Source organism: Pocillopora damicornis, chromosome 9 (assembly GCF_964200805.1).
Source record: "Pocillopora damicornis chromosome 9, jaPocDami1.2, whole genome shotgun sequence".
NCBI lineage: Eukaryota > Metazoa > Cnidaria > Anthozoa > Scleractinia > Pocilloporidae > Pocillopora > Pocillopora damicornis.
Genome location: NC_142678.1, coordinates 19,041,306 through 19,058,000, shown reverse-complemented (window position 1 = coordinate 19,058,000; position 16,695 = coordinate 19,041,306). Strand labels below are relative to the sequence as shown.

Below are 16,695 nucleotides of genomic sequence, written 5' to 3'. Positions count from 1 at the left end.
TTTTTTTTCAGTTTCCACTGACAGCTAAATGATTAGTTGTCCATAACTTTACTTCTTGTTGCTATTATTATTGTTTCTTCAAGAAGGACATTCAAGGTGCCCGTTCACAGGTCCAAACATTTCTCTCCAAGTTAGAGATTTTGACATAAAAGGCTAAAACAGAGGGCTAATGTAGCAGACTTTTTAAGTAGCCTGTCGTGTCAAAATTTGTATTTGACCTGTTTTTGTTATGGAGCATGTTATTTGAAAGGAAAGTGTCTTTTAACGTTCTTCGACTGTATAAACGTGGCTCGTACCAGTTCTCTTGGAGGAAATTGCGATCTGAACAACAACTTTAGTTAAGTTTTTGGCGCATTAGTTTGTCATGACGAACTTTAGACAAATGTTGAAATTCTGTCATGAAATACTTTCAAACTGGACAGGTTTGCTACAAATAAAATAATGATTCTGTTTCTATTATCAGTTCCTCCCCTCATAGCTTCGGCTGGTTGGTGTAATTACTGACATTTCCGGGAAACATTTTTCATTTATGGCACAATTCTTCTTTGAATCCATTTTAGGCCCATATACTCCATGCAGGATAAATTTAAAAACGCAACACCGTGATAGGACTGGTTATTTTTCGTCCTCATTACCGAGGCAGGAGCCCTTGATTGCATCCGGCTTTGGGCTATCTTGTTTGATCATGGACACCAGTGTCCGATGCGAGATACTTGTGTTCAGTTTTAGACACTATTGTCCGATTTGGGATTTTAGATACCGATTGGATACAACCTAGTACTTTTCATAGAAAAACTGTACTCTCCAATCTGTCATACTTACAACTAAGCAGGATTTCCATCCCAAAATATTTAGACATAGAACTCAGACAATGCTCTCGAGTGAAATGATTAGTTTATTTGGGTAGTTTCATGCGACCTTAAAAAAGTCGAAACCGTCACAATGTAACGGCTTCCTGGTCAGAAAATTCTGGTTACAACAAAAATCAAGTGAAAAGAAAGTGAGCCGTGAAAGTCTGAACACGAGTAAACCCTTTAACTCCCATTAGTGATTAAGACAGAATTTCTCCTCACAATATCAATACAATATCAAGAAGACAAGTGACGAGAATAAAGAAACATCAATCAGGGGACTCCTAGTTGATCCAATGCCAAATTCTCTGAACCAACTTTTTGAGGATTGTATGGTAGATAATAGGCAGAATTACTAATGAGATCTTGGGAGTGAATGGGTTAATAGACCCTCCTCAAAATGGCGACTGGAAACAAAGACCAATGATAAAAACTGCACTACGAGGTCAGTAAAAAAAACAACAACAACAAGAAAACAAAAACAGACAAAAGAAAAAAACAAACATAAAGAAAACTACTCCCTATGGAGTTATTTTAAAGAGATTTGTCAAAACAAATTGTTACTTCATCCAAGAAATCCTAATTATAATTCAAACGATATGAAAAAAACAAACAAGAACAAAACCATTCCTCATGGGATTACATAACGGAGATTTGTCAAAATAAATTTTTACTTTATCCAAGAAATTTTAATCCCAATTCAAACGATAAGAGACATGGAAGGAAAATGTCAAAAGATGTCCATACAGTGTAGTTGTCATGAATTTCCAGGCCCTTTTTCCCTTTATTTTTTATTTTTTTTTTTTATTTGACCTACTTGAAATATCCCCCTATTCTGACTTGGACAACGCCTTAAGGTTACATTTTTTTCAAATTGTCATTCGTCGAGAGAGCTTCATCTTAAATCGTTAAATTCAATTTCGGTCGCCTCTTTTGAAGAGGATCTATTTGAGTCAGATCTGGCATTTCAAGGTAATGAATCAGAAGCTTATCAGTTACACTATGTACTTGATATGTATGAACATGCCTAGGCGAATCCACAAGGCGAATCTGCCTATTCCTTAAGAAAAGACTAGGCGCTACAACAGCCTTGCATCCTGTGACTAATATAAACTCAGTGTTATATCATCATTTAATAACTATAAAACAAAAACAGTCGCGGCGAACCATACAAAGTTCTGTAATACCCAGATAATAGAGAATCAAGTTCCCCTGAAACACTGATAGAAGTAGATAACACAGTTTTAACACACAGCCAACAGAAGCCTTGGTTTTAGGACCTTGCTATGGAGCCACCAGCCGGCATACGGGATGCAATTTCCTAATGAAGTAAATGAAAAAGAGTTAAACTAAGGCAACTCGAACATCCTTGAATAACAGAGAAAAATTAATTTTTGCGCAAGAACAAATAGGCTCTCCACCCATCCATCCCTCCTCACTGCGTCTGTCGGTCACTAAAAGGAAATTAAGTTTAGAGTGTTCATTTTTTCCCTCCATTTTGTAAGGTATTCGACATCACCAGAGGATCAAGCTACGAGACGAACTCTTCTTTATGAACCTTACTTTTTAGTGACCCTACCTTCCTCCTACCTTCCATTATAAACGTGTGGCTTTACTTCGCTCTAAGAGTGAAATAGGAAATTTTTCGCCACTCTCTCAACCATTATTTGAAACTGGCTAAAACCAATCAGGACCTGCCGGGTAACCCGCCTGAGGCAGCTGGGTTGTTCTTACATAAAGTTCTCTCGCGATCTCATTTGCTCTTAACGCTATTTTCCTTACTTCCTATCGTCCGTTGCATGTGGTTGTTTAGTTTTGGTTTTACGACATTCAATCGAAAAGCGCTTCTTTTTATATTTGTTTGTGACTATAATGATACTCACCCTGGCTTCTTGAGCATATGAACACACTGGGCAGCACCAGTGAACCAGGCAGTCGTTAACAAACGTACCCTACGAATAAGATCCAAGCAAGTTTAAACACATTTAGTGAGTAGAGTATTAACAACTTAATTTCAAAGTCACGTATTTCCCACGAATTAACGAGCGCTAGCAAGTCCCCCCCCCCTCCATTGGCAGTTAATTGGCAGTAAATTCTCTGTAGTATCCCCCTTGATACCCTGTTGGTGACGACTGATTCCCCCTCTGTTTCCTCTTAAAACCACATGATCCCCGAAATCCCCCACCCTCCCCCCGCCAAGGCAATAAATAGTCACTGGTCCCTTAGAATGCAGTGGTATTAGATCAGGAAATTAGCATGAAACAGATGGGTACATTTTTAAAAATCGGCAAGATATACATTACTTCTGCTAAATGTATAAAAGTTGCATTTAATGGAGGATCGAAATACCTTTGAGATCTTTCTTTGAAATTTCAGTTGACAAATTCTATAAAATTTGCTTTACGAATTCTCAATTTCCATTGACAGAAATACCTCTGAACGAAGGTTTTTTTTCGCTTTTTCAGCATGAATGATTAAGCATACTCCTTACAATGTCAATGAACTAATCGCAAGTGGATTATCATTTTCAACATCATTCAATTTCGCCTGCTGATTTAAGTTATAAAAACAAATTTGCTTGAGTACGGGGTTCCTAAGTGAAATTTTAGTCTGGGGTTCATTAATTTGGAAGATAACTGTTAAATTAATTGCCGACCACCGACAAGACTTATTAAATATTCTAACAATGAAACGGTTCAAACTTCCCGTTTGCCAAAATACCGCGGAAACCTCACGCAATATCTTAACACAAACTTGGGTGACGACGATTTAGTGCCGTATTTTGAATGACGCAAAATTATTTACGTTAACAAGAGACGCGATGAAATAAAACAATGATTTTGCTGTTGGTACATATTTCCTAAATGCATGTTTTTTTTTTACTTAGAACAAACATAACAAATGTCTTTTTAAGCAAATAAAACTTTGAAATGTTTTAACAATGAGATTGACACCAAGTCTACAATGATCTTTCTCTCGTTCCTCATTTTATTGTTGTCTTACAAGATTTTACATCTTTATGGTGAGTATTTCTCTTTTGTGCGCCAAAATTGAGGGACAAAATTGAAAATTTAAATTTATCGCCTCAACAAAAACTTCATAAATGACTAATTTTCAATAGGAGGGGGGGGGGGGGAGACATAGCTTCACCTCACACAGAGGGGTATTGAATACTGACTCCGTAATAAATTTGAATAATCTTCTGTACAACACTGTAAATATAATTGTCCTAAGACCTTATTTCCGTTTTCCATTTCCTCTTTTCTCGTCTTCTTCCACTATTTAAGCTGTTATTTACCCAGTCACTTCTGTAATCTACCCCACTGTTTTATAATCTCCACACTGACGCGCGCCCCTTACCAACATAAATAATTAGAGAAATATCATTAGCATTTGTCTCGTTTCTGATTGATCCTTTCCTTCCCTAATCTAATATATTTTCTTTAGCCAATGCTCCACTCGCTTTGCCAGACATGGTCTGACAATTTTTCCATTTTTAGAGGTTTTGAGGATAACTCGATTACTTTAGATGTCTTGAATCCACGGCTTAGTGTTTCGTGATATATTCAAAGTCGTTTTAGACGTAGCTTTGTTTTCATAAAGTGATAATTAATAATTGATTCAAGAACATTCACGCGAGTGAATTGCAATCATCTTTTGAAGTGTCCAGCGATCCTTTCACGCTCTATGCGCTATGTTTTCAAATTTTGTTTTTGTTAATTTTAAGCTTTCCACCATAAAATGAAAACCAAAGCTTGTTAAAAAAAGTTCGCACGAATATAATTCACAATAGTTCGTTAAATCGTTCGATGCCCTGAAAACTATCCAGGCTGTGTTCTTAAGTTTGCGCACTTAGATCGAGTAAATTTTTCAAACTGATCATATAAATTACCAGCATAAAGACGGCAATGCTTGCAGAGAAATCACGTGTACATGTAGTACGCGATAGACCTGTCAAAGGGTCTATCTCTTCTTATTTCAGCAGTTCATTAAAAAAATTTAAACTACTGCTCATTGTCAACACATGATTCTGACATGATGCTGTACCCTGAACTTTTCATTAGGTCACACACTTGATTAAGTCCAAAAAAAGGCCAACATACCGGAATCTGATACATCGCCCGGAGTTTTCCACGGTTTTGCGCCCCGCAGTATATTCCAATCGGCCCCATTAAGGAGCAGAAACCGTGGTAAAAGCAGCCTTCTCCAAGAGCTTCACCAACTTGCCCTGCAACGATGCATGGGCAGAAATACGCCTTGATGCAGATTCCAACATTTTCGAAACAGCCACAGAGACCACTCGACCAGTCGCTCATTCTTAAATTTTCCGATCACTGCTCAAAGGTTTCGTTTTCCTCCCCAAACGTGATGGTGTTATGCTTCGAGGCAACAAGCGGTTACAGGTTGAATATTGTTTATAACTTGTGTTGCCCCGCGACAGTACAAACAATATTTCTCATTGGTTGGCCAAATGAACCAGACGACATGTTAATAAAACATAACGATGACGACCTCTGGCAGAACTTTGTCGTGTTGATTTTCAAAACTGTATGTGACCAATAAATAATCAAAAAAGATAAACAAAGTGTTGGCGTCCCTGAAACAAAAAATCGGTTACTATCGACAAGTGGATCATGAAATTTTTGTTGACTGTCTCCAAGAACGTCCCAAGCTTTCCTTTTTTAATCATTGTCTTCATTGGGTCAGTTATCACTTTTCATGTTAATTTTTGAGGACCCTGCCTTCTGAGAAACTTTAAAATTCGAACAACAAAAATCAGATTTGATGAAATAAGCATGGAGAATCGAGGTTGCCTTTACTTATCTCCTAACGCGCTAAATCCGCATCGCTAATAAAAACTACCGTGAAGAAAGAAGTGTAAGCAAAAACTTCATAAATTTACAACTCAATATAACGGAGGAAAAAACGATGAATACTGGGTGAGATAATATAAAACAATAACAGAAAAAAGGAAAAACTTATTCGTTTGCATATTAAAACGGACAGTATGTCGAAGGAATACAGTTCTCCACTTAAAACTGTCCCGACCAATTTCCAATTACTTTGGGTGTTTTTATACCGCAGGAAATCGGCTTTCGCACTGAAGCGAAAGTAAGTGTCATGAAACCTAAACAAAAATAAGCACAAAGGCCGAACAGCGAAAAAAAGAAGAAAAACAGAGATCTATTGTCTTCCCAAGGCAGATGGAAATTAATGGCCCGAGTGTGGGAAAACGCTACTAACCTAGCTTTATTAATTTTCAGACAATCCGCTTGTTTGAATTCGTTTACTATCTTGATGTCAAATTTCTTACATTGATTTCATGTTCCAATGGTTTGCGACATACATTTTTACCATGCTGCCAATGGGATCCCCTACGTTTCAACACTTTGAGAATCCTTCAGCTTTTTGCCAATGGAGCCTTAAATTTCAAAGTTAATAACTAGTTTTCGCCATTGTTTCTTTTAACAAAGAATTGTAATCATGTTTAGGTAGGGGTTCTGAAATCTTGCCATAATGACATATTTTGTTTTGGCAGAATACGAGAATACATATAATTTGAATAGGATATACTCTTTCTGTTTTTGTTTTTTCTATCGGTCTATTTAAGACTGAAAAAAATCAGAAGTGTTTAGGGTTACCGAAAAATCTATTAATGAATAAAAAAAAACAGCTTTTTAGCGCTGAAATTTAGTGCAACCAAATTAGCCAATCAAAACCGAGCCAAGTAATCCACGTGGTGAACGCGCGCATCTTAACTAGTTATGTTTGGCGAAGAACTTGGGCTTCGACAATTGACGTATCACTTTACTTTCCAGCAGATTCCGTTTTCACAATTTGTAGCAACGCTTAGTGCATCATTGTTAGTAAAGGGCATCAGCAAATAAAAGCATGTTCACGTTTACCTGAAGTCAGTAATTTCTTGACGGATTATATTCAAATAGCTTTGGATCTGTACAGCGTAGTCTTAGGTTATGATTCGATAACGAAAATTTAAAGTGTACATACCATGTCGAGAGATGTTTTGCAAACTAAAAAGAGCTACCTATTTTTCTAAGAATTACTAATACTCTGCTTGTTATTCTGCCTTCTCGAAGTTTCCAGTAAAGACAATTTAACCACGTGTTATGGCTTTCAAAGACTTTATCTACAGCCAAATGTTCTATCTCATTTTAGACGTTTATCACATCGTTATTGATAGAGTTGGTCTCATGTCTCTCAATCGAAGACAGAACTATTACATGGGACTCAAAGTTAAGAAAGGTCTTTCAAGTGATGCATATATGGAACTCTTTTTAGTGTCCGCTCAACTTCAGGGTGTCCTAATTACCGAACTCTGGCTTGTGCCAAACTCTCAGTCACCTTAAACGAGCCAAAAAAAGAGCGTATGAACGGTTAGGGGAGTAAGGGTGGAGAGCTCGGGTTGCGCAGCCGTTTCCCTGACAACCGCAACCGCTGTTTCTCGTTGTTTTCACTAAGTTGTTTTTTGGTACGCGCGACAAAACATATTACACCATTAAATTTTAAATTATTTGAAATAACCAATGAGCGCGCTCCTAAAAAAGGAACAATTAAAATGAAACAAAGTAATTTCGCGCGCAAGGGCGTTAATGCCAACTGAGTATTTTCAAGGTTTTTTGATCAATTCCATAAATGCAGAAAAGGTCGCAACAGCCTCGGAAACGTTTCCACTCAATACAGAGTATTCGCTTCAAGGAGGGGTACGCAATGCAGGTCCCATGATGTCTCCTTGTTTTGATCGTCACTGAAATGTCAAGACAGCTACGAATCTACCAACAGGTCGGGTATAAACCGACACAAACTGGGTACGAATCGTCTGAATTTGGGTACGAATCGACAAGGTACGAAACTTCCGTGGGAGCCGAACGACCGAATGGATACCGATCTCATTGTAGTGTGCACCTCACTCTGACCACAATGAAATTACCTTGACTCACTCTTTGTTTTTTTCCTTTATCCCACTCGCATATTGTATGACCGGTCCCTGCAATAAGTTTTCCCGTTATTTTTGAGGCGATTCTGAAGACTGACTGGTCCACGAGACATTAGTGCAGTCGTCCCTAGCCCGTAAGTGGGAAACGTGCGCGTAATTTATGGCGTATTTTCATTAATACTTTATTACAAATTAGAACTTTATGACATGGACAGTAATTAATAATTATCTTCAATCAAGGTGATTCTTTGCTTCAGAATTAATGTTTTCCCACGGGATAGAAAGATATATTAACTGAACAGGTATTGGTTATGCTAAGTTTGCTGGGAAAATGGATTTACACACAAGACGAAAACGCCGAAAATTCTCCACAAAAATGCTTCTTTGCCGAGGCAGAGGAAGGAGAGTGGTTGCTTGTCGACGTCGAACTGACTGAAGAGGAAGTGCTGATTTTGAAAGACTACGTCGTTGTAAATGAGCAAAATGTGGCTTCAGTTATCACGCAAAAGAAAAATTGTGGCATGCGGCCGCCGGGTGGCCCGGTCAATCAAGGAAACGTCGAGAAATCTCAGAAATACTTTCATGGAAAAATGATGTCTCGCCTAGTTCCAAGAAAGATGATGGAACCTTACAAGATTATGCGACCTTTAAATTGGAGCAAGCCCTTGGATGAAAAGTGCAGCGCTTATAAATTTAAAAAGATTAATTCCTGGTTAGAAATTTTGTCTTCCAACGTGCCGCGAACCTTGGGAACAGTGGAAAGTATTCGTGCTGTACGTGTGAATGCAAAAAGGTAACAATAATGAAAAATATGGCAGTTCACGGCTATCGATGCATTTGCCCAAAACGAAACCGGTTATAACTCTCAGTAAGATTATTGAATTAAACAAAAAAAGCTTCAGATAAAGTTTGTTGGAACTGTACGATTCACTGGTCTATAGTTAAAAAGGCACGTGCAATACAATGCGCGCAGCTGAGTATTCATCATCTGATTTGAAATTTGAGCGTTCAGCTGGTTTTAAATTGTCCAAAAAATGTCCGCGAGAGAACGTGAAACATTTAATTATTCAGCTAAACAGCCTCGTGTTTGATATCTCTCGAGATTCACAACCCACTTGAAAATTTGGTGCTTAATCCAAAGGCAATGTCTTTTGGATGAAAACCTATAACCTATCTGCTAGTGTGTTAAAACTTTTGGGAGGGTGGGTCAGATTTTCTTCTGTCCCGCCACGCTCGTGAAACGATGTGAAAACATCTTTTCTTTTGAGTAGGAGGCAGTTTCCAAGACTTCTTGCAAAAGTAGTCAAAGAAGTTACCTATATAATGAGCGTTACTTGTAAAAATTTGAAAGGAGTATCATTTCTCTGCAGCCTTAAGTCACCAGACACGCTTGGAATGCAGATGGAAAACCCTGAGCCGGTGCTTGAACCAGTCAAACTACAGCCCAAACAAGCGCTCATCGAGAACCTGAGCACAGCTATCGTAAAATTCGAGCCATCGCCCATAAATAAATTGCTGTGGGACTTACAGGACATCAAACGCGAACGGAGCTTTGACTTTCTGGCGAAAGTAAGAAGCGACTCGTGCGAGGTACCACTGCGCACGACTGTAACCCAGGGTAATGTGTGCGACAGACTATCGATCAGAAAGAGACGTAAGTTTAACCCAGTCATAAGCACCTCTGATTTGCTTGCGGTTAGTCAAGTTGATTCTGAGCATGCGCACACTCCCAAGCCTCTGCTCGCAATAGAGTGGCAGCCAGAACGATCAAACCACGAGTCAGTCATGCAAGAATCAGTCGAGAATCACCACGAGTCAGTCATACAAGAAAGTGATCGTTTCGAAGACGATGAAGGCGACGACAAGTGGTTTATGAGACCCGCGTTACCTATGTTCAGCGATCTCTGTGAAAAGACCTCTCAGCTCTCCGCAAAATTGGGGCACCAAATCCCCAGGGCCGCAATATTCCTATGGGCGCAGATCCTGCAGCTGCTGTCCTGCAGCAAAAGGCTCCTCTCTCTGAAAAGTGCCGTGGAACAGGTTCGTCCCAACGCCATCATTCGTGAGCCTCCTCAGAGCCGCTTCTCGAGGAGTGTCTCTTGCAAGGATTACTGTGAAGAGAGGGTACGCGCTTCAGTGGAAAAAAGGACCAAGCGACACGACACTAAGAAAAACTTGAAGCGCACTCACAGGGCTTTGACACAGAAGTACCTCAATGACAACAACCGAAAAAGGGCCATGGACTCCAAAAGGTTCCAAGGGGCTTGTGGGAGAAGAGGGTGTTAACTCCTCGATCTCAAAATTACTGCAAATACAAAATGAATCATCTGTCCCTCTCACGATTCTTCCAGAAACTGTTCGACTTTTTAAAGTTCACGCTCATTCCATCTCTTGTTAATGGCATCAAACTTTGACGACATACAATGCCACCTCACTGCCCTTAGTAATGTGCGTGAGTCAATGGTATCTAAGTGTCTTGCCTTCTCCACACTGTAACCAAACTAAAACTAATCAAAAAGTATCTTCGAACAATCTCAAAAGGTCAAAATTTCCTGCAGCAGACAGATCTCCTCCCATGTGCAAATTATCAACCTGACCAGCGATATTTCTTACCCCAAACTCAATTAAAATAACATAAAAAAATAATAAAGCAAAATTAAACCACAAGACGAGTGTTATTTCTCAGATTTACTACTTCGAATATTCTGGATCTCGAAAAAAGGCCTGCATACAATTCTTCACACTATGTCCACTGTCCAGGAAAACTTTGACTATAAACGAACTGTTAAGGTAAATCTAGCTAGCGAGAAGATTCGGCATCACGAGCGGCGAAGACTCCCCGAAGTCATTTGTCGAAAGCCTTTCGCACGCTCACTTTGCCCGCCAACTCGAAACTCGCGGGCTTCACCACTTGTGTCGCGGCACAAATGAGAATGGGGGAAATCAATTTCTTCCCAGCCACGAAAAACAGTCAAGAATTGAAAGGACTTTTTGTGATGTTGCTTTTAGACACAGTGAAAGAGAAAAATATCTGCATGCTCGCTAGTCTCTCGCGCAACCATTGTTTGGTTAGTCACGCAACATACTTTCTCCCAACAAAAGAAACGTATTGCGTGACAAGAGTAAACAACGGCTGTCATTGCTCTGTTCGAATGTTTCTGTAGTTATTGTTTCTCATACTGGCGTTTAGTCTTCCCATTTGATACTTTAAACTCCAATCACGTTTTACTTTCATTTTCCTACTCTTGCTTCAACTGCAGCAGTCTCTCTTCCTCTTCCTGGAGAAGTTGGAGTTGAATTGTGAGGCTATGAATTTTTTCATCCACCAGTGAGCTGTGAGTCCTAGTGGTCAGTTTTTGATACGCCCAGTCATACCAACCCTACATATAAACGAAAAAGGAAATGAGAGAGCAATTTGGGGCAGAAAAGAAAAAAATCAAGTAATAAAAAATATAAAAATAAGTAAATAATAAAGTTTTTCTCTTGTCTATCAATCCTTTCACCCCTAAGAGTGACTACAATGTTATGAGAATAGATCAAATGATCACCAACTAAGGAAGCTCTTGCTTGGTAAACAAATTCTGCTCATCATGAAGAATTTGCACACTGATGTTAGGGTGCAAAGGTGTGCGATAGCCTGTGAGACAGATGTGACTATTATTAGTTTGCATTTTCAGAGAAGCAGCAGCAAGTGCAAGGAGACACTTGATAGGGAGAAGCACTGTCTTATCTTAGCCCTTTTGCTCTTCTCAAGTTTGCCCCTACTTGCCTAGGAAATACCAAAAAATTACACTTGCCCTCAGGCTAACATTGTAATCTTGTACAAATACAGAGACAGAGTTACTTCATGCTCCTTGGAGACCAGGATGAGCCGTGGTTGGGTGGGCCAGAGGGCTTGAATACGACTTTACATTTACATCTGTGTGTGGCTGATACATGGACATACAGCAAATAAATTATACATAAACAAGAAACTTACTATTTCACAAGCTTTAGCATTAGCCACCAGTTCAGGATAATGATATTTGATTCTTTCCTCTAAAATCCATTGCTGGCACTTGTAAACTGACCATTGCCCTAACACCAAACAAAGTTGGATCATCTTAGAACACAAGCCAAGTAAAAATTCTCAAATGTCTACCAAGTGCAGACTGTTTTGGAGATCAGGTTGACAATAAAACCAAAGCAGAAGTTTAGTTGTGAACTCCATTGGGTAAGTCCATGAAAACAATTTCCCTGGCTTACTCTTTAGATCCTCATTAAATTTCACAATTACAACCTAAATCAAAATGAAGGGATTAAATTAAGCTTTAAACTAAAAGATGTTTGTACCAGTTTCTCATGTGATTTACCAAGAGATTAAATCAAAGTGCTCTGTGAGCAAACTCGTAAATTGACACATGATTTTTTAGATTATGTTTAATGTTATCTGGTTTAGGGAATTTTGTGGTTGATTGTCATATTTAGAGTACGAGCAGTAGTTCAGTGTTCGCTAATGTAGCAAAGAAACAAAGTAACGTTGGGATAAGAAGGCATTACAATTGAAATGATCACGCTATTACATTTGACAAGGGTGGATGATGTAATGTGTTTTAAACGTATATCATTTCTGTTTCTGTTTCAAAAGAAAAGGTTTGGAAGTAAATGTGGGTAAAAAGTGAAATTTACTGTCTTTCGTTGTAAATATTAGAAAATCAAGGCAATACTGTCTTAATGAAAACATTAACGATTCCCTCTTTATCAAATGAGAGAAACGGGAACGAGTTTTGACTGATATAACTAAGCCAAGCCTGCCACCGTCATTTTGGATCTCCGCCTGGGTAGATTTAAGTCACGTGCTAGGCAACGTATAATCAATAACAAGATAGTATTTCATTTCAGGCCTATTTATCAATTTTGTGGAGTGTAACTTTCGCATTTTAGTACGTTGTATGTATGTTGAATCTTCAAATTGCCTTGAAACTTAAAAGAAAATTGTTCTTTAAAAATTCACTGAAAATCGGCAGCTAAAATTGTTTGTTTAGGTGTTATTTGATTTTCGTGTTAACTTGTTATTTCGTCAGTCGCCGGCATCTTCTGTTGCTTCACAGAGGAAAAACACACGCGACGAAACGTAATGATCAATTTTGTCCTCAATCTCACGCCATAACAGAGAAAGCTTTTGAACATCTGTAAACTCCGAGCGCTTCGCAGAAAGTGATATTTTCAATGAATCTTCGAATTTTTTTCAAGTTCAAGGATTATTAATTACAATTTTATGAAAAAACGAAGGTTGTTCTGTTATTTCAGTGTGAATCCTTGCATGCCTGCCAGTCGCTGGCGCCGCTTGTTGAAACTAAAACGAAAAAAAAAACTCTTTTAAGATTATCATTGGCTTCTTTTTCACCCCACCACTATTCTTAGCAACAAAGGTCGCCATTTCGTATGTTTATTGTTCGCCAAAAACTATCAGATGCACTCAAAAGCCTAAAATCTAAAAAAAGTTTACAGGAATCGACCAATCGAGCGAGCGAGCGAGCAAATGCCATTCCTCACATTGTATCTATAACTCGCTCTTGCGCAAGCGCGCAATTCACGAGTTAAAAACCATGTCAGCGATTTATATGGCTGTAAACAATACACTTGGAATAGCATGTCAAAGCTGGTTATGTAGTACTAGATGCTTACCAACTACTCCCAACACTAAACCTTGTAAAGCTGTACTGATTGCCACACTAAAGCCTCTTCCTGTTGGGTGAAACACAATTATGAAGACAGATTAAAAATAAAACCTTGAAGACTTGAATTGATCAACCTTTAAATTCTCCTTATGATATAATTACTTTAATATCACAAGTGATGAACCTCAGCCATTGTCACCCTCTTGGGATTTCACAAAGACTCTGAGTGCCTCTCTCCACTCAGGGATAAAATGGGTACCAGAGAGCTGAAAACATGTTAGGTGTATCTTGCAATGGGCTGAGTAGTATCACATTCAACAGTAATAGCAATACAACCATACTCTGAACGTTCAGAAGATTTGAGGATCTGTACATTTGTTTTTAGTTAGTTATTCAGCTGAAACCAAGATAAAGTAGGTCATTCCAAAATTACTCCTTTTTTTAGAAGAGTGAACAATGCATGTAAAAGTACCTAACGTAAAAGAAAGCAATAAACCACTGATTCCACCACTAATGGCACTGGCTTGAGTACCAGTCATTGCTTCTTTTCTTGTTGTCATGTTGGGTTTCCCCTGAAGTTCATCCAGCATTCTTCTCCATTTATAAGCCTTTGACGACACTAGAAGATTCTCCCGCAAAACTATTACGATAGAAAAATGAAGAAAAAGAGAGGAGAGAGGAAAGAAGATTTAGACCTCAATCTACAACAGTTCTACAACAGTTCTACAACAAAGCTTGTAAAGGCTTACTGGGGGTATTTGATCAAACTTAATGTCAACCAGCATGATTATGCCTTGCCAAGATTTTTTTACAGAGTACGTTTAAAAATGAAGCTTGAGGGGTGTAAAGTGTCCGCGTAAATCTGTAGTGACCAGAAGAGAAAGACTGAAAATAGCTCCTGACACAACTGTGCTTTTGTCTTTTTCCCCACTAATGCATACCCCTGACATGTGCAACTCTCCAGAAGAGTTATATCACTCTTTTGCTCTTGTGTTTACATACTGGCCAAGTGGGATAAGAACAATGCTCAACATTATGATAGCAGCTTCCAAAAAGGTGAGTTTCATAGATGTGGGTAGCAGCTTCCAGTTACTATGCACAGAGCTTCTGGGAATTGATATATCAATTTTATCATATTTAGACATTTTTTTTTAATCTTCCTTTACCATAAATGTTAGCATCACATTAAAATTTATATTACATCAAATATTGACTCACCATAAAATGCACCAGAAATAACAAAGACACTAGAGCCAGAGGAAAGAGCACAAAGGATTGGTGGCTGCTTCTTGACGACCCCAAATATATAACCAATACTTGCACCAGTCATACCTCACAGAAATAAATACATTGTATGTCAAGAGAAAACAATTCATACTGTAAAGCAGCAGAGATCATTGTTATCTTTCTCAACAAGCTGCTGAAAGGATACTGTACTCACCTGACCCTCTTACTTCCATGAGTGACCAAGACAGAATTTCTCTTTACAATATCAATACAATATTATGTAGAAATGTGATGAGAATAAAGAAATTAAGGGATAACTAGTCAATCCAAAACCAAATTCTCCAAACTAACATCATATAAATCGTATAACAGACAGTAAGGGGAATTTCTAATGAATCTTGGGAGTAAAACAGCGAAGGTTCAATAGGATACTACAAAAAGAGGTACTGTAATTAATAAGTTTCAGAAACCACATGATTTTTATCTCTACAATTTAAACAAAATACATTAAAATATGACAATGTTCCCTTTGAAATACTGAATCTCTCACAGGATGAGTGTCAGTTTTAACTCATTTTATTTTCTTGTTATTTACTTCTTAAATCTTTGTTTCATTATTGCATCATTTCTACAAGGTAGTTTTAATTAGGCATCTAACTCCCACAAGTGACCAAGACAGAATTTCTCCCTACAATATTAATACAATATCAAGCAGACAAGTGATGAGAATAAAGAACAAATTTCAATTAGGGAATTACAAGTTGATCCAAAACCAAATTCTCCAAACTAACATCACAAGAACCGTATGGCAGAAAGTAAGGAGAATTACTAATGAGATCTTGGGAGTTAAAGGTTAAGCATTTGCTATCTATTAAATAACACCACAAACAGTAAAGGTTCAATTCCCTTTGTGTTTAAAATAAAGGTCTAACAGCATTGAAAATAATAATTATAATAATAATAATAATAGTAATAATAAAATGATAACAATAAGAATTATTATTATTATTTTTAGCAGGACTTTTAGGATGCTAGATTTTTATTTAGAGAAAAGATATTGAATATTGCATTTTATTTATTACTACTATTTAATGTTTTTATCGCTGTTGGTTCATGTTGAAACCGTGGCAGATTTTAAAGAGGAATTAGTGAAAAGATGTTAAATATTGGTAGTGATTGCTAATAGTAATAGTAATAATAATTAGTAGAGAAACATTTTTGTGGATTATAGTTCAAGAGATATTAAGACATTATGATTTTTTCTTTTCTTTCTAACAGATGTTAAGGTACAAATTTAATTCTTTTTAAGCGAAGCACTGTACATAGGTCTTTTTTATGAGTATTGAATAAAGTTTTTCCTGTACAAGAATTATTATAATGATTGTGACAATAATAAAAATAACGATTATAAGCTAAAATGATTAAAAGAGCAAGACAATCTCCCCTTGTGATGGAGGAATCATGACGTGTGATTAAAATAACCTATTACTATCTTTCAAAATGAGCTCAAATTGAGCCGCTTAAAATACAACCACTACGAAAAGAAATCCTTCAAACTTAAACTGCGTAGCTGAGATTTTAACACGACTTACCAGTCAGGGCAGCATAGCCCACTATTCTTTTAGCTCGTTCTGAGTCACGACGTGCCGTGTTGACTAGAAGACCTCCTCCAGTTCCAGCGATAACTGGTGAAGAAGGATGAAACTGTAATCAAAACTGATCGCGAAAATGAGGATGCCGTGATCTCAGAGAAAGGTTGAGATTTTGTAAAATCCAGGACAAAGCAGTTTTCTCCTTACCCGCCAAAGCTAAATTCCTGGCGAATTGCCCTAATGGTTGGCCGTTAAAAGTCCTCACCATCGTATAATTATCTTCATCTAAGCACAAGCTAAAATATCAAGCTAAAACTTATTCAATATTATGTAGAGGTATTTCGCCGCCATCTTGTTCCAATGCGCCCTCGCAACAGTGCACAGCGGACCATTATTCTGTTTATAAAATT

At 37.8% G+C, this 16,695-nt stretch overlaps 3 protein-coding genes across 3 annotated transcripts; 1 reads left to right on the top strand and 2 right to left on the bottom strand.

The window, feature by feature from the left end:
* Window positions 1-877: 877 nt before the first annotated feature.
* LOC113665131 (uncharacterized) lies at window positions 878-5,239 on the bottom strand. Its single transcript, XM_089182636.1, has 3 exons — window positions 4,955-5,239; window positions 2,735-2,803; window positions 878-2,172 (listed from the first exon to the last, which is right to left on the bottom strand). The coding sequence occupies exons 1-3, from the start codon at window positions 5,165-5,167 to the stop codon at window positions 2,125-2,127; spliced, it is 330 nt and encodes a 109-aa protein (XP_089038762.1). The 5' UTR covers window positions 5,168-5,239; the 3' UTR covers window positions 878-2,124.
* Window positions 5,240-7,984: 2,745 nt separating this feature from the next.
* On the top strand, window positions 7,985-10,467 carry LOC113665197 (uncharacterized). Its single transcript, XM_089182633.1, has 2 exons — window positions 7,985-8,599; window positions 9,177-10,467. Exons 1-2 carry the CDS (start codon window positions 8,118-8,120, stop codon window positions 10,090-10,092), a joined length of 1,398 nt encoding a protein of 465 aa, XP_089038759.1. The 5' UTR covers window positions 7,985-8,117; the 3' UTR covers window positions 10,093-10,467.
* Window positions 10,468-10,481: 14 nt separating this feature from the next.
* LOC113665198 (uncharacterized) lies at window positions 10,482-16,678 on the bottom strand. Its single transcript, XM_027180865.2, has 7 exons — window positions 16,493-16,678; window positions 16,286-16,378; window positions 14,685-14,798; window positions 13,939-14,106; window positions 13,474-13,533; window positions 11,786-11,883; window positions 10,482-11,186 (listed from the first exon to the last, which is right to left on the bottom strand). The coding sequence occupies exons 1-7, from the start codon at window positions 16,551-16,553 to the stop codon at window positions 11,046-11,048; spliced, it is 735 nt and encodes a 244-aa protein (XP_027036666.2). The 5' UTR covers window positions 16,554-16,678; the 3' UTR covers window positions 10,482-11,045.
* Between the last annotated feature and the right edge of the window lie 17 nt (window positions 16,679-16,695).